Here is a 23,443-nt window from a genome sequence, read left to right as displayed (position 1 = left end):
GGGATAAACTCATAATTTCCAATAGTATGATTTTTGTATTGATCTAATGGTATTGAAGATTTTCAAGTATTAATTAATTCAGTGATAATTGTGAACGAAAAGGTAAGATTACACCTCACATTTTCTGTCCCATTTTAGCTTTGTATTTTTCAAGGCTAACACTTCAGAGTTAGTTATTCTGAGGTGTTATAACTGCAGATTATATATGGTTTCATTTAGTCGATGGTGCTACTTATGAAGAGGTTTCATGTAGGCATTGTTTATTGAGTTTTCCTACTCTATTACAGCTTTTATATAACAAAATAGAATACTTTGTAAATAGCTAATCATATCTTTCAAATATTGCCCTTGAAAACACAATTGTTACACCATTACAAAGGAATATAAATACTTAAATACAATGTGCCATGTTAGAATGTTATATATTTTTGTCTTTAATTTTTGTTCCCAAATTTTAAGTATGACATGAAGAAACAGGATGGTGTTTTAAGAAAAGCAACAGAGGTACTCAAAATATGGTGCAGGAAGATACACAGTTTATAAGATTCCTGACAGTGTAGGGAAACAGCTTAAATTAAAATTTAAATGATTTAAACTAGATCAAAGGAAAATATTCATGTGATGAACACTGAAATAAAATACTGAGAAACATCTTAAAATGTTCAATGATGAACTCTAGAAGATTAGGATTGATGCACAATTAGCTTTGAATAATTTAGTCATGTCCTTTCACTAATATATTTTAATGGATTTTGGGAGCTTATATACATAATTAACCCAAGTAGCACTATATATATTAAGCACACATAAAATTGCAGAAAAATTATGAATAGCTTCTGAGGTATTTGCATCAAGCCTCCCCTTCCCCCCCAAAAAGAAAGATTTTGAAAGATTTGGGAGGTATGTATGTCTATGTATGTATATATACATATATGTATGTATTTTAGGGAAGGCAATGGGACTCTGAGCTACAGAGTGTTCTAATGTCACCATACACACTAATAGCTGAACTAGATTCAGGATACAATTTCTGGAAAAGGTTTTATGACCCAAGGTATTGTTCATTTCATTTCATTTTCATTTTTTAGAAACTTTCAGAGATTACAATGAATTAAAAGACTTCTTTAGTAGCTTATATTCTTTAAAGTATGAACAGGATCATGCTTTCATTCCCGTTTTCTCAATGTAGATCCTCTTCCTCAAATACAAAAGCCATAATTAGACATTTCTACACTTGAAAAAATATTTGATAATGGGCTAGGCTTGGAGATGATGGGTATAAACATTCCTGTGTAGGGTAGAGATAGACCTGAGAAAGAAGAATTTAAAAGGTTGAGGAAATATGAAACTGGAATGTTAAAATGTGGCAGTGATTATATTGGAAAAAAAGACTTGGGTACTGGACTTAAATTGGTAGTGAGCAAGAGTTATTCAGAGGTTCGTAAATGACAACTATAAGAATCTAGCTAGAGTATAGTGGTGAATTTTAAAGGAGATAAGAGATGGTTGTTGCTATGATGATAAAAGAAAGAGTATGAGTGGAGACTGAGTATGCCAAGTCCTGTTCCTTGCTTTTTTGTGTCAGTAGGCGAGAGAGAAGGAGCAGTCAATCTTAGAGAGAAATATAAGTAATAAAATAACGTCAAGAAAATGTTACATTTCACCAAACCAGAGGATGGGAGAAGTTCATGAGAAATAAATCTAGTGTGAAAGGGAATTGTTTTAAGGGTAAAAAATGGTTCCAGAGTATTCAGTTGAAAGAGAAGACTAGTCTTGAGTTAGGGTTGAGGACAGCATCCATTGCCCTGATGCTATGATCTTGGGCATTATGCATGGCAGAGATCTCTTAGATCAGTTGGGAAGAAAGATATGATGGCTTCAGGATTAAAGGAAGAGGGATTTTGTCAGGACCTGGACCATATCCTAATTGTTCTGTGGCAGTTTCAACTTGGAAGCATATGAAGCCATAATTTTAAGAAACTGAGTAAGCCACAGTGGCCATATCATAACAGCAAAACTGAAATAAAAATTTCTGAAACTTTCTAGTTTTGGTAAAGGTGATAGCTGAGTAATATAAATGTATCTCCTATAGAAACCACTGGAGAAAAAAGGACCATAATCCCAATAGTTAAACAGTATAATGACATTACTGCTTAAATACTATTTTTTACATTTGATAACTCTAAGAATCTAGTACAGGGGTCCGCAACATATGGCTCTTTCTGCAGGAGCCATAAAGTCAATTTTTTTTCAGGCACTGTTTCAGGAGCGCACTGTGAGCACTGTACGGCTCTCACGAAATTACATTTAAAAAATGTGGCATTTATGGCTCTCACAGCCAAAAAGGTTGTCAACCCCTGATCTAGTACATTAATCATATATATGCTTGGGGAATCGTTTCTCCATTTGTGATGAAATAACCTTCAGTTGGAGGCAAGATGAGTATTCTGTTCAATTGATCTGCTTGTTACAAGGCTTTACTCGAGATTGAGATAGTAACTATTGCATTATGAAATACTACTGCAGAGTTTCAGTGACAGCTTGGGTGTTAAAGTACCTTCAGCTCTTGATTGCCTAATTTAACTCTATGGCCATAAGATATAGCAGTTTCTTTAGCATTTTCTGCCACTAAATCTTAAAAGTATTAGTGAATAAAATCAGTTAGGAGCCCAACCAAAAATAAGGAATACAGTATTTACTTGTAAATTGCCCATTGTATAAAAAAAAAAAAAAAAAAAAACAATTCCTGGTTAGACAGCAGAATGCCTACTTTGAAAAAAAGGATTTATTGGTAGTTGTCAAAATGAGAGTGCCAGGGAATTAAAATGTTAGCTTTACTAACTAGAAAGCCTTTTGTTGAGATATTCTCTAATATGTAACATAGGTAGCTTATGAATTATAAAAATGTTTTCAGAATTACTGTTGCACTAACATGTGTATATGGAAAGTAGAGAAGCAAGTTCAGTAAGCAATATGAATTTAGACAGGTTGGTTAATAGCATATTTTCTTCTTCTCTGATTAGTCTGTGCTTACATATAAACAACTATTTTTAGTTCCTGATGTGACAGAAAAAATAGTTTACCAGTAGTCCAAGTCACCTATTTTTAAATCCCTAGCCTTTACTCAGCAGTATCAAAGCAATCTGAACATGGTCCTATATTGGCCTCAGCCTCTAAGTGTCATGTGAGTGCAATACTGATTACAGATAAGATAGAAATACTAAATATAGCTCAGTATCTCTTCTGCTAATGGCATACTTTTCAGATAGTTTGGGGATTTTTTTTGGTTTTGCTTTTTTTGGAAAATTCTGATACATCATACTCTTCTTGACTGTTTGGAAAACTTAAAGGGACAGATTTAGGGGTTGTTTTGATAGCCATCTTGTGAAAAATTGACCTGGCTTGCTTAAAAAATTTTAAAAATCTGGTGAATATTTATAGTTTTGATATTTTCTGTAGTCATCTGACATTTGAAAAACATTCTTTTGCTGCTGTTTGGAATATGCTAGTTTTGCCAAAGTTTATAAGATATTTCTGTACAATCTTAATAAGTCTCCATCATTTTCTTTTTTTTTTTTTTTTTTATGGAGACCTCCTTTGGTTAAAGTTCCTAAATTTTGGACAAATTTACCCCTGTTGACTCTGTAATATAGCACTTATAACAATTTCATTGCCTAAGGAGAAAATCTTTGATAACTTTCCAAGGAAAGGAGAATACATGATAGTTTGACATTTTCTCTGATAAAAACAAAATCATTTTAGTCCAGGAAATAGTCTAAAATATTTCATTAAGGCAGCCTATAAGAAAAGGAGGTGGGACAGTCAAATGGATGATTCAAGGGCTTCAATTTTTTACTAGAAATGTTAAAAAAAAATTGACCCCTAGAAGATAACCTCTAACACATATGATTGATCTTCCATGATAGATATATTGAAGAACAGGATTAAAAATCACATAGAATGAAAAGATTTATACAAGCACTGTTTATCAGTGGCAGGATTATTTCAACAAGAACATATATTAGAATTTAAACAAAATGTTGGCATTTTATATAATTAGGAAACATTTTTATAGAACATTGAATAGATATAGGCCAGCTATGTGGTGCAAGTAGATAGAATGCTAAGCTTGGAGTCTGAAAGTTAGTCTGAGTTCTAATCCAACCACAGACACTTAGTAACCACTAGGCGAGACACTTACCCCTGTTCCTCAGTTCCCTCATACAGAAAATGAACTGGAGAAGGAAATGACAAATCAGTATCTTTGCCAGGAAAACTCCAAATGAGGTCATGAAGAGTCAGAAATGACTCAAACAACTGAAAAACAATGAAAGGATAGATTTAGAACTAAAAGAGACCTTCTTGTTTTATATGTGACGGATAGAGAAGATATGTAACTTGCCATAAGTTACCTAACTATTAGATATCTGAGGCAGAATTTGAACCCAGGTCTTTCAGACTCCAAGTTGATTGGCCTATCCTGTACACCATACTACCAAAAATGTAATCAATATTTAACAAAAATGCAATGTGTATGATTCTAAAAATAAAGATTTTCAAAAGAACTTTTTTGTCTTAATCTAGAGAAGAAATGGCATTTATATAGGTAATTGTAATACAAGTTGTGATGTCAACAAAGGAGAATCCAAGCAAAATGTTCTTAGAAAATATGATCAAATGCATTTTCAACTGTGGGTAATTTGGAAGATCTTTAGTGGAAGAGACAGCACTTGAACAGAGAGCTCCAAGGGAAAGGAGAAATTTTATTAGTTTATTAGTAAATTTGGAGAAGTGTCTTCCAAACAAGAAGGACAGTCACTAAAACTCCAGAGATGGGAGATATCATTGCCTTAAATGATAACTAATAGTTGAGTTTGATGGAATATATTATATATAAATGGAGATAATGGTAAATAAGCCTAGAATGGTAGATAACAATAGTCAGGTTATGAAGAGAATTAAATGCTAGACTGAGTTTTTATTTTATTCTTTAGAAATCCATTAAGGACACTGAGCAGAGAAGTAATGTGGTCAAACCTGTGCATTCAAGACAATCAGATGTAGGAACTAGAGTACTGACAATTATGACTGGAGGGAATGAAATGTAAGACATGGAAGTAGGATGAAACTATTAGTGTAAGAAGTCCAGTTGAATTTGACAACCAATTAAAGGGTGGAGTGATGAATGAAAGGAAAGAGTTAGAGATCATTCTAAGTTTTTGAACCTGGTGACTAAGAGGGTAGTGATACCATCCATGGAATTAAATGGCTAGCATTTATTAAGCACTTAGTATGTGCCAAACACTAAGCCAAGTACAGGGAATTTTTTAAAGGGTAGGTGGTAAAATAAAAACAGACCTTTTCCTCCAGAAGCTTACACTGTAATAGGGGAGACAGTGTGTGTGTGTGTGTGTGTGTGTGTGTGTGTGTGTGTGTGTGTGTGTGTATCAGAGCATTTAAGATTGAAAAGATGGAAGGTAAATAGCAAATGGGGGTGGAGAGAGTTCTAAAAGGCCTCCAGCATAAAGTGGCCTCAGAGCTGAATATTAAAAGAAGTTAAGAAATCCAAAAGTTGGGAATTAAGAAGGGTATTCAAGGTGTTGGGAACAGTGCATGCAAACTCACAGAGACAAGAGATGAAGAATCATGTTCTAGAAACAAAAAAAGTCTTTATAACTAAATTATAGAGTCTGTAAAGAAGAGAAGAATGTCAGAATATGGGGAAGTTAGATGGGTCCTGGTTTTAAAGAGTTAATGGAAGCCAAAGAATTTAATATCTTATCCTGGGAGTAAGAGTCACTGGAGTTCACTGTAGAGGATGGGGGAATGAGGATGGCATGATCTTATGACAAAGACTGGATGACCCTATCTATTATAATTGCAGAGACAATTTTTGTTGAGATACTAGTTGAAGTCCCTTTAAACTAAGATTTGATGAGTATTATATTGTATGATCTTGCAGCAATTTGTAGGGTAATTTAAATATGTGGGCTAAGGCAGGTAAGTACATCATCACTAAAAGCAATAGAGGAGAGAACTTCTCCCTCTTCCCCAGGAAGTGTGTGGTCATGTTCCAAATGCTACAGAGAGCTCAGGAAGGCTAAGGATTGAGAAAAGACTTGAATTTGGTGAAAGAAGAGATTAGTAGTATTTTTTGAGGGAACAGTTTTAGTGTGGTAGTAGGGGAAGTAGGTCATTATGAAAGACATGAGTAGATAGGAATTTGAAGGAGGAAGTATAGCAATGCAATACTTATGAAGAGTTTACTATTGAAAAAGAGAGATCAGATGGAACCTAAAATGGATTGTATTCCAAAATCTGTCTAATTGTCACTATTATTTCAACTTTTGCATGCTGATTTTTCACAAAATTATATAATCTCAGCATTAGAAGGAACACCAGCAAGAAAACCCTTGGATTTGAATGTTCTTACTCAATAGAACAAAGTTGAGGTAGGTAACAAGATGAATTAGAGATCTTAAAACAAGAAGGCAAATTTGACCTCATCCTGTCTGAGACCTGGGGGGATGAAATCCATGGCTAGAATATGGCCCTTATTTGTGAGCAACAGTTTGGGTTAAAAAGAGAAGTGGAGCATTGTATAGTATGAAGAAATATTTTGTAAGGAAATCTAGGAATCAGAAAAGGATGGAAAATCACAAAACCATGGGTAAAAGTCAATGAAGCCAGAAACACAAGTCATAATGTCATTGGCGTATACTAAACACCAACTAGAGAGAAGGAAAAAATAGAGAAGTTAAGGGAACAGATTGCTTGTACAGGAGATAAAGGAGAATTCAACTATCTGGACATCTGCTTCTCAAAGCCAAACAGTTAATAATTTCTCTAGTTTCCTTAATGTGGGCCCAAAAAGGAGAAATTCTATTCTAAATCTGATTATCACCATAAAGGAAGAACTGGTTGATGTAGTGGAAATGATGAATTCCTTAAGGATGTGAGTAGTTCACCTTAGAGTTTTATGTAAAGAAGTAAAGTTTTAAATAGTCTGAAGTGTGTTCTAGCTTTGAGAAGAACAGATATAAAAGGGTAGAAAGACTAAAACTGAATCCTATACACTAATATACTGCAAAGTAAGTGTCAGCCTAAGAGGGATTAGACATTTTTTAAGAATGAAATTCTGAAGTCAGAGAAACAAGTCTGACAATGGAAAAAATGGAGTTACCCAAAGGTATCAGGTTTAGGTGCTAAAGCCCTACATGACCTTAGACTTACATGGAAATTTAAGGACAATAAAAAATATGTGCATTTAAACAGCCTAAAGAGGATCAAAGAAGGAAAAGGATTACTCTTCAGATATATAGAAAAGGTAATGCATAAGATGACTTAGAGAGCTAGATAGTACCCAGCTGCACTAACATTCAAGTCATCAGATCAAGATGAATTATAGGGTAAGGAGAAACTTAGTAAATATAACTTATGAGTAATGGTTAGTGATTTTTGAAAGGTTGTAGAGAATAGGAAAGAAAAAAGAGGATTAAATAAAGACAGAATATCCTGATATTCTTTAAAAAAATGGTGAGGGGGAATTGGGGCCTGAAAATCTTAGGCCACATGTTTGACTTAGATTCTTTGGAAAATTTTCTAGAATGGATTATTGATTGATGGTTAGTGAACATTTAGCAAAGAAAACTGATCACAATGACCAACAAGACTTCAAGAGCAAAATGATAAGGACAGATTATAAAACTATAAACATGCATGTATACATATATGAACATATATGTATATATTTGTTATTTAAGATTTAGGAAAGCATTAAACAGAGTCTTACTATATTCTTGGGTAAAGGATAGAAATTTCAGCTAAATGTACAGTTAAGATTTGAAGGATTGAGTGTTTAACTCCCAAAAGTTAAGTCAAGAAGCATGTATTAAGTTCTTTTTGCCAACCATTGTACTAGTCAGATATCAGTGTGGAAGATGGCCTTAACTTCCCAGAAATGAAATGGAGATAATTAACAGCATATGTGAAAGAAGATTTGGGTGTTTTCATGGCCTGGAAACTTATGTATAAAAGAACAATGTAGTAAAGTAGTTTTAAAAGCGTAGTCTTAGACTTCATTTTTTTAATGTGGACCTTTGATTTCACTAGTGTAAGGTATTCTGGAAACTCTCAAATACTAGAAAACTACAACTTAAAATCTTAGAGAGTTGGCTGGGGCTTTGTTAAATGATTTCTCCAGGGTCACGCATCATGTTCCAGAAATGGGACTTGAACATAGGTCTATGTTAAGAGGTATATAAACAGGACTAGGAAGGTAATATTTCCATGTAGTAAGATCACACTTCAAATACCACTTTCAATTCTGGGCAATTTATTTTATGAAAAAAGATTAAGCTGAAGGACAACCAGGATGTAAAGGGTCTTGAGATTTAGAGATCTTTTACTCTGAAGTTTAGTTGTTAGAAAGTTTTTCCTTATATCAAGGGAAAATTTGTTTCTTTGCAGCTTCTTGTCTGTTCCTAGTTTTGAATACTAAGGTTCTTTCATGGTTTGAGGCAACTGATTCCTGAAGGTCCTTACATATTGCTTTATTATTGTCAGATGTGCACTAATATGCTTAATTTGACAAGAATTCTAAAATTTAGAACAATCAGGATTATGAGTACAAATTAGAGACCTATAATAAAATTCAACTTGAGGCAAGTACATTTTTAAGCTTGCCAAAAGATCTTTCATTTTTCTTTTCTTTTTCTCTTAGGTAGCCTTCATTCAAAACCTGGTTTTTTGTGTAGAAAGAGTCTACCGTGTACCTGACTTTGGTATCTGGGAAAGAGGAAGCAAATACAATAATGGTAGCACTGAGCTGCATTCGAGGTAATTTCCAGAGTTCTAAGTGCTGTTTGATTTAAATTTACAGAATTTGAATATGAATAGAAAATCAAAAGAGTATATCAGAATAGTAGTTTCTATGGTAATTTCTCAACTCATTTTTATATACATAATGAAGATGAAATTCACTTAAAATTAAAGGAAGTGTACCAGATTGAGTGCTCTAGTAGCTGAATTCACTGTCTTCAAACAGATTCAGCAAAGAAGCTGGAATTTCCCTTTCTTAGCTTAAAGAATTCAATCTCCACAGTTGATCCAGCATTTGAAGTTCTTGTTGAATTCTCTCAATTATTCCTCTTCCCCTTTGAAATAACATTCTTTGAAAACCTAGGTATGTCATTTCCCAAGAAGAAAATATAATGGATTTTATATTTCACCTCACATTTTAAATTAAATTCTAATGTGAACCCCTATTTAATACTTAATGTGATGGTGAGGAGGCTGAATATTCAGAAAATATTGAATCTGAAGACCTGGTTCAAGTCCTGACCCTACAACAAACTACATTGGGCAAATGACTTCACTCCTCTGACCTCAGTTTTCTCATATTTAAAAAAGGGAAGGACTTCTGGGTCATATGACAAATAAAATGGAGTACTAGAACCTTTTTTCAAGTCCCCAGTAACTCTAAAGAAAATCACATGGCAGATGTAGAACAATTAGAGTTGAATCCATAGATAAGAAATCAAGAAGCCCATTAAGATAAGAGCCTTATGAATTGCCACTGGAGATTGCTAATCATTAATACACTAAGAATACATCTCCCATCAGCCTCCACTTTCTGACAAGATGCACAAACCAACCCACTGGCTTGGGTTTTGATACTAGACAGTGGTTCCCTTCAAACTGCAGAGACTTTGATGGAACTTATTTCTCACTTCTCAGTTCGTACCTTGTTGTAACATGCTTTCCAGCCACATGGGAAGGTGCTAGGTGTTCCCAAACCCCAAGGGTGCAGGAAGCTTCCCAGAACACCTACCTTGCTTTGCTCTTACCTCACATTAAAAAAAAGAAAAAAAGAACAGATAGGACTCCAGGATGGAATTGAGCAAGGTTAGGCAAGGGGTTAGCATACATGGCTACATTTAGCATCAGGGAAAGGCAAGTGAAATCTACCTGGGACCTTTAAAAAGAAACCAAAGAAGTGCACCCGGTTCACTCATTGCATAGAGAGCCAGACACAGAGATAGGAGGTCCTGGATTCAAATCTAGTCTCAGACATTTCCTCACTTTGTGACCCTGGGCAAGTCACTTAACCCCAGTTGCCTATCCCTTAACTTCCTTCTGCCTTGGAGATGATACTTAGAAACAACTCTCAGACAGAAGGTAAGGGTTAAAAAAAAAAAAAGAAAGGGATCAAAGCCAGTGGACTCTCAATGTGAAAGGAGACTGAGTTAAGCCTTGTGGATATATACCCACTATCACAGGGAGTAGAGTTAAAAAAATGAGTGATAGGAATGTAAGGGAAAAAGGACTAAAACCACAAACTAAAGAGGATGAAAAAACTCAATTAAAAACCTATAGTACAGGCAGATAAGCCATTAGAAAGTGGACCAAAATTATAAACGTTTTCTGTGACATGTGTGGTAAAGGAAACCTAGAGTCAGGATTGTAGCCTGGAGAAGAGTGAAAACCCTTCTGGCCTGGGTATCCTCTTTAAAATAGCAGCCCTTAGAGCAGGGGTCGGCAACCTTTTTGGCTGTGAGAGCCATAAACACCACATTTTTTAAAATGTAATTTCGTGAGAGCCGTACAGTGCTCACAGTGCGCGCTCCTGTAACAGCACCTGAAAAAAAAATTGTCTTTATGGCTCCTGCAGAAAAAGCCATACATTGCTGACCCCTGCCTTAGAGGAACCAGCTAATCAGAAGAAGTGACCATAGGGCAGGTGTTACTTACAGTATGAGAAATTCAAGAAACTTCTCAAAAGAAACCACAGAAGAAAATGGAATAATAAATTCTGAAACAGGAAGAAACTCAAAATGGAACCCAAACTAATATACCCAGCAAACCTGAGCTTACTGATCAGTTAAGAAAAAGAGAGGGACCTTCAGGAGAGGCACTTGAGGTATTCATTCTCTTTCCCTTCATCCCTCTCCAAGATATAAGCAGAATGTTTTACTTCCAAACACCTTGAACAACCAAAATATAAGAAAGGTAATACAAACTACAAAATATAATAAAGGAAATACAACTACAGAAGAAAGAATAAGTAGTGAAATAAATGACATCATTTCTAGAGATTTTTTAAAAAGAAAGAGACTTTGGGGTTCATAAAACAAAATAAGGGCCACTCAGGCATTATTTTAAAAGTATCTGGGAGGGAAATATGAAAGTGGAATTTAAAGAAGTTGTGGCAAAGTAGCAGACCTGAGACATTATAAACTAAACTTCGCAACCTCCCTTCAAGTGAATCAATATATTTTGTGGGACTGAAATGAAGAATAAGAGAGAGAGAGAGTAGATATATGGGGAGAGGGGAGGTGGATCATAGAAAAGAATGTGTTTTATATCCTAAACAAGGAAATGGGTGAGCAACACGGTATATAAGTCCTCTAGTCTCAGCAAGAGGAGAGGTTAAAGAGAATGAGAGAAATGGCAAAAGGGAAAGGAAGAAATGATAGCAAAAGAGGGGAGAGAAGGTTCAACCATATGTGGGGATAGACTTCCACTTATGAGTCCTTCTATGGAATAAGAAATATATATACATATATATATATATTTGTATTAAGAAATGGGGACCTTACAATGAGTTTTATCTGGGGACATTTGGTGCACAGGAAGATCACATATTCTGAAAAATTACTGTTCCTCCATGGATAGCATCTTGCTATGGGAGAAGTGAAATCAGAATTCCTGGGTCAAACAGAATCCATAAGCATGGGAGAGCATGGACTTAAAGAAGAAATTGCCTGGTCTTGATTATTGGGAGGATCTATGATAAAAAAAAAATGGACCATATAACTTTGTACATAAGATAGTATCTGCGATGGGGTTTATTTCTATCCATAATATTTTCCCCCAAGAGCTAAAAGATTGAGGTACAACATTAAAAAGCTGACAAGATCTCCTAAGACAAGGAGGCTAGGTGATACAAAGGCAGATAGGAGGAACTATGGGTAAAACTATGGAGATGGAGTCAAGAAGACCTAAGTTCAAATCCATCCCAACCAGCTTCAGATGCTATTTGTATGATTCTGGGCAAGTCACTTATCCTTCTTGTGCTTTACTTTCCTCATCTGTAAAATGGAAATAATAACAGCATCTACCTTCTAGTGTTATTGTGAGGATAAAATGGGAAATATTTGGAAAGCATCTTGCAAATGTTAAAGTGTTATATAAATAGTAGTGATTATTGTGCTCAATAATAAAGAAATTAGAGGAGGGAATTCAGACATATTTTAGATGCTTTAATTTGAAGACTACAAAGAAATTAAGAATGGAATGAATAAAGATATAAACTATAAATTAAAAAATTAAAGTTCAGACTAGACCAGTGATTCCCAAAGTGGGCACTACCACCCCCTGGTGGGTATTGCAGCGATCCAGGGGAGTGGTGATGGCCACAAGTGCATTTATCTTTCCTATTAATTGCGATTAAATTTTTAAAAATTTAATTTCCAGGGGGCTGAGTAATATTTTTTCTGGCAAGGGGGCAGTAGGCCAAAAAAAACTTGGGAACCACTGGACTAGACAGAAAAAAGGAAAGAATAAGGTTCTTTTTTAAAAAAGAAGCAAAGCCCTCAGAACATCAGAAACAAACTTAACCAATAAATTTGACAGAGAGAAAAGCAGGGAGCACTTTGAAATAATCACTTCACTGAGAGGGAAAAGGAAGAAGAATTGTATACAAAGAAAATAAAAAGAAATCCATAAATTAAATAAAACTCAGTACTAAGAAAAGAGTTAATAAATTGGACAGAGAAATTAAGAGGGGGGGAAGTCTGTGGGAATAGGGTTACATTAAATTAGATTACACAGAACTAATTGTAGAGATAAAGCACTGACTTAGAAGAGGAAAAATAAGAAGAGATACAAATTAAAAGAGAGACTATCAATACAAATGAAGGACAATGTAAATCTAACTCATAATTTTAAATGTAAATAAATTAAGCAAACCAACAAAATGAAAGCAAAAGACTAAGAAACCCCAATGATATCTAAAATGCAAAGATATATATAAAATACATGTGAGAGACTTAAATAAATTTATTATGCATTATATGAATCAAAAAATCAGAAATTATAATTATACTATCAGAATCAAAAAAGGAAATTTACTGTATAAACAGATAAACAAGGAAATGGCATGCTTAAAAGAACTTTATACTAATGCATTATCAATATTAAATTTATGTTATTCAAATGGCATAGCATATAAATTCAAAACAGAAAGAACCAAATTGTATGATGACATTATACATAGTAATATAATAATGTAGACAATATTAATATTCCTATCTCAGAATTGGACAAAATGAATAAAGAAAAAAACAAAGGAAAATAGAGAATTGAATAATTGTTAGAGAATTTGGATCTTTTAGTTTATCAAACACTGAATAACTATGGTCATTTCCTACATGTATTATATAGGAATTGTCTATTCCACTGATCTATCATTCTGTTTATTAGCTAGTACCAGATTGTTTTGATGATTGCAATATAAAAACATATTAAAGAGCTAGAAACAACGTGGGTGACAATTGATTGAGAAATGGTTAAATAAATTATGGTACATTAATGTAATGTAATGATGCTGATAGTGGTGATAACTAGCATTTATACAGCTCTTTAAGATTTTCAAAGAACTATACATATGTTATGTCACTGGATCCTCATCAGAGGTAGATGCTTTTAATCCCATTTTACAGGTGATAAAAGTGAGCTTGAAAGAGGTTAAGTGACTTGTCACACAAGTCTTTAATATCCAAATCAAGGCTTGAACTCAAGTCTTCCTGACTTCAAATCCAGTGCTCAGGTAAGAAATGATAAATGTGATAAATACAGTGAATCATACAAAGACTTATGCCAACCTATTCAAAGCAAAGTAAGAAGAATCAAAACAATATGGACAATGATCACAATTTAAGTAGAAAGATCACAAAATAGTCGTTATTGAATGTTGTAAAATACCTTCCTCATACCTTTGCAGAAGTGAGAGTCTACAAGTATAGAACATTGTATATAATGTAAGATTTTAAAAATTGTTTTGCTCATTTTTGCTGAGTTTTTTTCTTTATTTTTTTTATTAAAATTATGTGATATAAAGGATCGCTCTCTGGGAGGAGTTCATGTGAAAGGAAATTTAGGAAATGTAAAGATAGAAGCCATTAACATCTATTTTAAAAAGAGAGGTTTGGTTCAGGTCTAAGCACTCCCTTTAACATTTTACTAATCTAGTAACATTTACAAATTGATATAATATATTGATTATTTGGAGGGCCTATGATTTTGTGCACACGATAGTATCTGTCAAGGGATGCACTTCTAGCCATAATCTTTCTTCCCACAAGAACTGAAATATTAAGACATAACATTAAAAGGGATATGTGACAAAATGTCCTAAGGCAAGGAGACTAGATAGCACAAGGCAGATAGGAAGGTCTGTGTAAAACTTTGGAGTTGAAGTCAAGAAGACCTAAATTCATGAAATGAGACACTGTAGGCTATGAATTATGCCAACTTGTTACTTTGTTAACTTCACTTCTTTTTAATCACAGAGTATTTAATTAATGAGTATTCCTGTATATGACTTAAGAAAGTAAACCTATTTCCTAAGACTTCCTAAATTTATGCCAAAGAAATAATTCCTTTCAACTATAGAGTAAGCTGAATAAATCTTTATCTCCTATATACTCAAGAAGAGATGTCAGAGTTTAAAATAAAAGTATCAATTTTAGGTCACCACAGCACAATTGAAGATATTTGTCAAAAGGTCAAAGAAGAATATTAATTGGAAGCCATTCCTCTTCACTTCTGGAAGAAAAAAACAAAAGTGCAAGAAATTAAGCTATTGTAGAAGACTTCGTCACCAAAACCCCAGCTTCCCAAATACATACTGAGACCTATACAAATTAAGCCTTACAAATATTACAATTTGTATTGTAATACAATATTTACAAATACAAAAATTATTACAAATAAAAGTATACAAATACATTTTAACTACATCACTAGGCATGCATAATTATGATTTCTATCTTTATGTTTAGCCAGAAGATTTTCAGGAAATTCTTTATTTTCCGAAAAAGAAGATGATGTTTAGTATGTCATCCTTACTGAGGCAATAAAGTTAACCTAATACAATTATTAGTAAGGATCAAAACAAAAAAATGTTTTATCTCTCAGGTCTTATTTAGCTTTAAGGATTGTTTCCTTAGTCCTTTCATATTTTTTCTGCTCATACTTTATATAGGGAATTCTTAATGAATTTTTGTCAACTTGAATCATATCCCCCAAATTAAGCTGGCAACCAAATCATAAGGAAACAAGTAGCTCAAATCTGACAAAAATTAATTCACTTACCATCACAGCATCATGGGTTGCTAAAGCAAAAAGACCTTTGAGATCACTTCATCTTATCTCCACATTTGATATATAAGGAAACCAAGCCCCTCACCCCAAGTGATGTGGTCTTTAACAGAAGTGATACACAATTGCATGACTTTCTGATTCAAAGTATTTCTACTTCAAAAGATGTTGTTTCTTTGGCATAATTGCTCCTAAAATACCAGTACTGTTTATGACTCTTTCATCCTTTCATCAAAATAAGAAATCACCCAGTGGCAATTCCTTTAATAATTAGCTTCTTAAAACATAACTGTTCTGGCCCTTGGAGATTAAAAGAGACAGTTCCACACTCAAAGCTTTTCCAGTCTGAGTAGGACCTACCAGAATTTCCACTCCATTGGCACAGTCTTTGAGAACTCTAGGCCACTGTTTTGGCAAGAAGAGACATCTGACAACAATATCACTGGAAATATTTGCCTAATCGATATTTTAAAAGATTTTTTTCAACTGCCTCTTTATAGCCACTTGTTTTGGGTTTAGTTTTACTCTGACTTCTTTGCTTATAAGTTATTTGAACTACCTCTGTTTCTTTGCAACCTTGCAATACCTGCACTAAGTAGAGAAAAACATTGGTGAATATTACCATTAAATTTGCAAAGTAGGTATGAAAGAAACTGACTTCAACTTGTTCTTTTGTAGCTGCTGCAATTCAACCAAGTGAATGATTAGGGATTTTGCTTTATGGTCTAACAGATAACTACTGTTTTCTTAGCATGCAATATCTGTCTCCCTCTCAAAAGTTACGTTGAATAGAATATAAAGTTTGCATTTAATGTTTTGGATGAAAAATTTGACATGTTCAACATTGACCATCTGATTGTTCTTGGTACATTGCTCCAACTTTTGGTTTGTGCAGTTCAAATTCTCTTTTCCTTTAAATACTTAAAAAGTCTATCAAGGGATATGTGGGTAGTTTAGTGAATTATTAAGAGCCAGGACTTGATACAGGAGGTCCTGGGTTCATCTCTGGCCTCAGACACTTCCTAGCTGTGTGAACCTGGACAATTCACTTAATCACCACTGCCTAGCCTTTACACTTTTCTGCCTTGGAACCAATATACAGTATTGATTCTAAGATGGAAGGTAAGTTTTTTTGTTTGTTTGTTTGTTTTTTAAGTAAATCTGAGCTCAACTCTATGCCATATCCTGGACCAGTTTATATGTCTTGTCTGTTGGACATACACAAAACTGGACCTTCCTTTTCAGCAGCAAGCACATGTGATTCCATTGTTGCAGGTGTGCTCTAAGACTTCTGTCACCTCTGGAGGAGGTGCTATGACAATAATAAAGTTTGGGGCTGGCATTTCCCTCCTAGTTCTGTGTAGTAAAGATGATATCAGAGTTCAGATCTGCAAGAAATATTATAAATCATCTACTCAAACCCTTTGTTTCAGAGGAAAAAGCTGAGGCCTAGAAAGGGTAAATAACTTGAGGTCACAGAGTTGAAAACTGTCAGGGCCAATATTAGAATAGGATCCTTTCGTTTCAAATATAGTCTAATTTCTACTACACTCTTGTAAGACGTATATATACACAGTACATACAGAGATATAAAATGTGTTTATATCCATGTATGTGAGATATATGTATACATATGTATATGTGTATATATAATGAAGTATTTGTTTCTATGCCTTTGGAAGAACAAATGGACTGTATGGTAACATACTTGGGTCTGGCTGCCCCATGATATTTCATTATGGGCACTCTTATACCTCTCTGCCTAGAGGAGTAGACAGGAAACTGATGAAGGATCTGCATGGTGCTATACCTTCTGGAATGCAGTAGAGATATACAAGAATTTAGAATCAAAGGTTTAGGAGATAAAAGGGACCTCAAAGATCATTTAGTCTGACCCTATTTTAGAGGAAATGAGAACCAGTTACATGAATTTGCCTGCCCAAGATCACACAGGTAGTAAGTAAAAGAGTCGAGATTTGAACTCATATCTCCTGACTTCAAATTCAGTACTCTTTCCAGTGTACCATGACCATGCTGTTCTGTCTCATTTGTACACCTAGGGCCGCCTTGCTCTGCCCCTCAAAATTTGTCTTCTGATTTTGAACTAACTTTGGATCATCTTTTCCATTTCAGCTGGTACTCCTCTAGCTTCTCTTAGGACATTAAATTTCTTTTTCTGACTCTCCTTAGGCTGTCTCTAGCAGCACACTTTTGATTTGCCTTTCCAGTTTTTTTTTCCTACTTCTTTATTTATCTTGTCTTATGTTATTCTAGACAGTTTCTCCCCACACATGTTCTACACTTCATATATACCATTTTAAATTCTTTATTTTCTTTCTTTTGATACTTTTATATTTTTATCAACTCTTTAAAACTATTTATTTATTTGTTTAGAGTATTTTTCCATGGTTACATGATTCATATTCTTTCCCTCCCCTCTTCCCTCCCCACTCCCTGAGCTGATGAGCAATTCCACTGGGTTATACATGTATCATTGTTTAAAACCTATTTCTATATTATTCATATTTGTAATAGAGTGATCATTTAAAGTCAAAATTCCCTACCATATACCTTTCACCTTCCTCTACTACCACCTAGTAACTCATGCTTAATTTTTCCTTCCTATTAATTAATGATCATCTACTTTGTAACTGTAAAACCTAAAGATTTACTTTATACCCCCTGTAATCAAAATTAAAAAATCAAATCATATTTCTAAGACTTACAAAGGACTTTATAATCATCTTGTTGGATAAGTAGTGCAGGTGTTATTATCCTTATTTGGCAGATGAGGAAGCTAAGGCTAAGATGGGTCAAGCAACTTGTCTAAAGAATCAGAGTTTGGATTTTAATACAGGTCCCTTAATTATGGGTATAACACTTTCAATTACCAATTTAAAAAAAAACACAATGAAAATCTAATGAATGAAATTGACCACTGTAAATCTAAAAATGTTGCACAATAGCCATAAATTATTGGATAATATTTAGCACCAGAAATTAATCCATGGAAGATCTTTCTTTTTTTTTTTTTTGAGTTGAAATATATGGCCTAAAGTAAACACAAATAAAAGTTCTTTGGATATTTATACTTGTCTCATTCCTATTATCCATCCTTTTCTAATCAAATCATTTACCAAGTCCTGTCACAACATAGCTCAAATCAACCCTGTTTTCTTTGCTTTTACTGCCACCACTCTAGTTTTGGTCCTCATCAGCTCTCATCTGGACTCTTATAATAGCCTTCTAACTGGTCTCTCTTCTTCCAGGCTCTCCACTTTTTGATCTTTCTTTCATATAATTTCCAAGACTTTATATAATGAAACTTTTCCTGATTCCCCAGCTGCTGTAACCTTTTCCTCAAAATTACATTGTTTTTCTTTGGGAAATATTTTGGTATAATGATACACACATGTATATAATGTCTCTCCTGGTATTATATATGCACCTTGATAAGACAGACTTTTATTTTATATCCTCATTGCTTTGCATTGTGTGTGGCATAGAGTAGATAATTTATAAATCTTGGTTGATTATAAAAGAACAGGCTTGACCCCAAGGATAAGTAAGTGTTTTACAACCAACTCTCTGGAGAAAGCATGTTTGTTTGACATTCCTTTAAGTTTAATCTGCATTATTAATATTTTCTAAATTATTTTCTTAACTCTAGACAATCAATAAAATAAATCAAACCCCAACTTGTAGCATTTGCAAATTTCTGTGTAAATGCTCACACTGGAAATTTAACATTCTTTTGGCAGCACATCTATCTATGTGCTTGTCATTTTGCTCAAACACCGAAATTAGTTCTCAGCTGCCTGTTAACATAAAATATAAATTCCATAATCTTAAATTTCTCCTTCTATAATGTGACTACAGTTTACTTTTTTTTCCCTAGTATTATTTCAAATTATTCCCTTCCATTTGCATTCCCAGGTTCAAATTAAACTTAACTATTAGTTGTTCCCCAAACTTAATATTCCATCTCTTGTATCCAAATATTCTCTCAGGCTGTCTTCCATACCTAGAATACCTTCCCTCATCTTTGTTTCCTTTCATAATCTTTTATTTCCTTTAAGACTTAAGTCCAAACACAATTTTTGTATAGTTTTTCCTCATCCCTTCCAGTGAATGTGTTCTCTATTTTTCCATTTATTTCTAGATTTTCATGGTGTATCTGTCACTTTCTATCTTGTATTTTACTTGTCTATAGACATTTTTTCTATGCTTCCCCCCCTTCTGATTAAAATGTAAATTCCTTGATAGCAGGGATTGTGAATCCTTAAGTTATTTGATTGTTCTTTCTTTGAGTCCCTGTTCAAACTTTTAGGTAAAAACAGCTTTTCCTTTGTTTCTTGAATTTCAGGTAAATAATAACCTTGGCTTTTGACCTCGAAATTTATTTTTAATTTTTTTTAACCCTTGCCTTCTCTCTTGGAATCATCTTAGAATACTAAGTATTGGTTCGAAAGCAGAAGACCAGTAAGGGCTAGGCAATTGTGATTAAGTGACTTGCCCAGGGACACAGCTAGGAAGTGTTTGAGGTTAGATTTGAACCCAGGACCTTCCATCTCTAGGCCTAGCTCTCTATAGATTGAGCCACCTAATTGCCCGTTTATCTTGTACTTTAAAAAGACATTTTTTCCTAAATCTTCTCTATAAAAACTTGCTTTTTTCCCCCCCTAAACAGTAGCTTTTATACCTTTCTTGCCAAATTTCTTAATCAGTTAAAAAACACTCCTTTTCATGTGCAAGGCAGAATCCTATTAATGCTCCTGTCTCAATTCATTGTCTTGTCCTGTAATGGTGAACCTATGGCATGTGTGACAGAAAGGACATGCAGAGACCTTTCTGTGGGCACGTACCTATCTCCTTCCAGAGTTCATCACTAGAAAGGCAGAGGGACTCTGGCAGAGCTACTCCCTTCCCTGTTTCCTCTGGTCTGAGGAAATTTTTTCACTTAACCCTCCCCTTTGCCCAGCAGCCCAATGGGAGAGCTTATTCCCTCCCCTGTCTGGGATAAGGTGGGAGGATCACAGGTGGCAGAGCTGGTGGAGAGGAGAGTATAGTGCTCAGAGCACTTGGGTTACATCCTTCACTAACACTAACCCTAAATTCACTCCTAACCCAAACCCATACCCTAAATTTGTTTCTAACCCTAACCCTAATCCTGAAGATGTTTGTTTTTTTTATTTGACCCATCCCTCTGCCCAGCAGCCCAGTAGGAGCACTTGAAGAGAAGAAAAGGGAAAGGGAGGGGAGGCATAGCAGGGGGGTACTCAGTCTCTGGGGGAGGGGGCAGGGTGCAGCACTTGGAAAAGTCATTTCTTCTTTTTTTTATTCTACCTCTGGTCTCTCCACTGTAGCATAGTGATTTATCTGGGATCATCCTTTCCCCACTTTTTTTCACTATTCTTGGAATAATTCATTATAGCACAGTACAAATTCATAATTTTCTATAACCCACTTTGGTCACTAAAGTTATTATAGACCCTTTCCCAGAGAGGTGCTATTATCCCTAGATTTTTTAGGGAGGGCAGATGCATAAGAAATAGCAAGGGCAAATGAAATTAGTAATTAAGGGGTTTGGAACTACTATTCCAATGCTAGATAATGTGCTTGAAACATAAATTTAAGAAGAGCTCTACTTTAAAGGCATAATTTGTTTGTGTTTTTGTTTTTTTTCACTTTTAAGTTATTGTGTAAGATACAAAGATGATTGGGGGTTGTTTTTTTTTTTAATTTTAAAAAAAATTTTTTTAAACCCTTAACTTTTGTGTATTGGCTCCTAGGTGGAAGATTGGTAAGGGTGGGCAATGGGGGTTCAAGTGACTTGCCTAGGCTCACACAGCTGGGAAGTGTCTGAGGCCGTATTTGAACCTAGGACCACCCGTCTCTAGGCCTGACTCTCAATCCACTGAGCTACCCAGCTGCCCCGGGGTTTTTTTTTTAAATGTATTGAAAATGTATCTCATACACAATTTTCTAATTTTTCCTTCCTTTTTCTAAAAAGAGAGTAATCAATCATTTAATGCAGTGATTCCCAAAGTGGATGCTACTGCCCCCCAGTGGGTGCTGCAGCAATCCAAGGGAGTGGTGATGGCCATGGGTGCATTTATCTTTCCTATCAATTGCTATTAAAATTTAAAAAAATTAATTTCCAGGGGGTTAAGTAATATTTTTCTGGTAAAGGGACAGTAGGCCAAAAAAGTTTGGGAACCACTGATTTAAAGTATCAAACAGATAGTTATAAAGTATTTGATTTATTTAATGTTGCTTTTACCATCCCATTCAGCAACTAAATAATCATCTCTCCTAAACTTCTCCTTCTGACTTCCTCATTTTTTATAATATCACAATTTCCTAATCACCAAGGGTAGAGCATTTGGAGTTGTTTCTGACTTCTCTCTTCCTGAAAACCTCTTCCTAGTTCCTTTTAGATGTCAAATTCTATTGCTGCAGAGTTTCTCATGTCCATTCCTTTGTTTACATTCCCATTGCTACCTATATAGTTTAGATTCTTATTACTTCTAGTTTGGATTATTGCAATAACCTTATTAAAAAGAAATAAAAGCCCAATTTTTCTTTTATCAAGTAAGCCTTACCTTTAGGAGGCAGTAGAAGGACTTCAGGAATTTTGAATGTTATCTTAAATTTAGAATACATCTTTGTTTTAGCTGTTTATAAAAGTGTAAATCAATGTCTAATGTAACCAAATACATTTATTAATATACTTTCTACCTTTACTAATTTTAAGTTCTGGATGGGCAGGAACCATGTCTTTTTCATTTTTGTATCCCCTTCATATTCTTACAAAGAAGTAGCTGCTTAAGAAATTTTTATTGAATTAAATAGATAATAGCTTTAAACTTAACTTTCTACCCTGCCCCCCACCACTGTATCTATATCCCTATATAATATCTACTCAGCCAGCTACCTTAGAAATACTGTTGGTTAAAACAGTTCCAGCCAATGAAATGTAGGTGGATTAGTACAAATCCATCACCACTCCTGGAAAAAAAAGCCAACAGCTCATTCTACTGACTAATTCTGGGACAATTTTATCACAATCATACATAATGAAAAAGGAGAATCTTTTATATACACTCATCCTTCAATTGGCAATGTGTCATTTCAATAGTATTGCATTGTCATATAAGAATAAAATACTTGAGCAACTATTAGAAGGTTACATTGAATCATTTGCGATTTTATAAAATAAGTTTGGGTTTTTTTTGTTCCTAGGTTTCCATATCTTACTCAGGCTAGAAATGTAACTACTTCTCATGGGTATAATCTCACAGTTGATCAGTGCAGAAGCTTTGACTTGCTCCATTTCTTATATGGGTCAAGTTGCTCTTCCTTAGGCAGTCTGGTATTTACCTACCCTGAGGACTTACCATATTGGTATTTGAATTAGTATGACCATCTAGTTGCCTTTAGCTCTACTGCAGTTCAACATTTCTAAGCCCAAAGTGTTCAGGTAACCCTCCAGGTAGTAGGGATTAGGCATGCTCAGCCTTCTATTTTATAAAATATATTTTTATTGATTTCATTTGTTTTCATATCACCCACCTTTCTCAATATATCTCCCTCTCTCATCCAGAAATCAATGCTTTATATACTAAAGAATAAAAAAGGGGAAAAAAACTCAGTTCAGCAAAATTAATCAATATGTCAAAAAAAAAGTTTTATGTTATGTGAAAAGTTTCACATCTACAATCTCCCTCTATTCCAAGGAAAGTTAGGATATGGCTCCTAGCATTTCTTTGGGGCTTAACTTGTCCATTATAATTTTAGAGAATTTTGTTTTTATGGTTTTGTTGTTCTTTCAATTTATGCTGTTATAGAGATCACATTCCTGATTCTGCTTAGAACTTTGGATAAATTGTTGATCAATCTTTCCACAATTCTCTTTATTAATCTTAATTCTTGAAGGACCGTAATATTGTATTACATTCCTGTACCATAACTTGTTTAGTGATTGCTTAATTGATAGGAATCTAATTTGTTTCCAGTTTTTTTGTGTGTGTGATATAAACAATGCTACTATTTTGGC

The 23,443-nt window shown here is 34.3% G+C and overlaps 1 protein-coding gene across 2 annotated transcripts in view; it reads left to right on the top strand.

Moving 5' to 3' along the window:
* The window catches only part of PHKB (phosphorylase kinase regulatory subunit beta), a 231,915-nt gene that overhangs the window by 74,217 nt on the left and 134,255 nt on the right, over nt 1-23,443 (top strand). For both annotated transcript variants that reach the window (XM_044664172.1, XM_044664174.1), the window contains exon 7: nt 8,723-8,838. In XM_044664172.1, coding sequence (XP_044520107.1) covers nt 8,723-8,838 — 116 coding nt within the window. The remainder of the gene's footprint in view (nt 1-8,722; nt 8,839-23,443) is intronic.

Source organism: Gracilinanus agilis, chromosome 2, assembly GCF_016433145.1.
Source record: "Gracilinanus agilis isolate LMUSP501 chromosome 2, AgileGrace, whole genome shotgun sequence".
Classification (NCBI taxonomy): domain Eukaryota; kingdom Metazoa; phylum Chordata; class Mammalia; order Didelphimorphia; family Didelphidae; genus Gracilinanus; species Gracilinanus agilis.
This window is presented reverse-complemented; position numbering and strand designations above follow the sequence as displayed.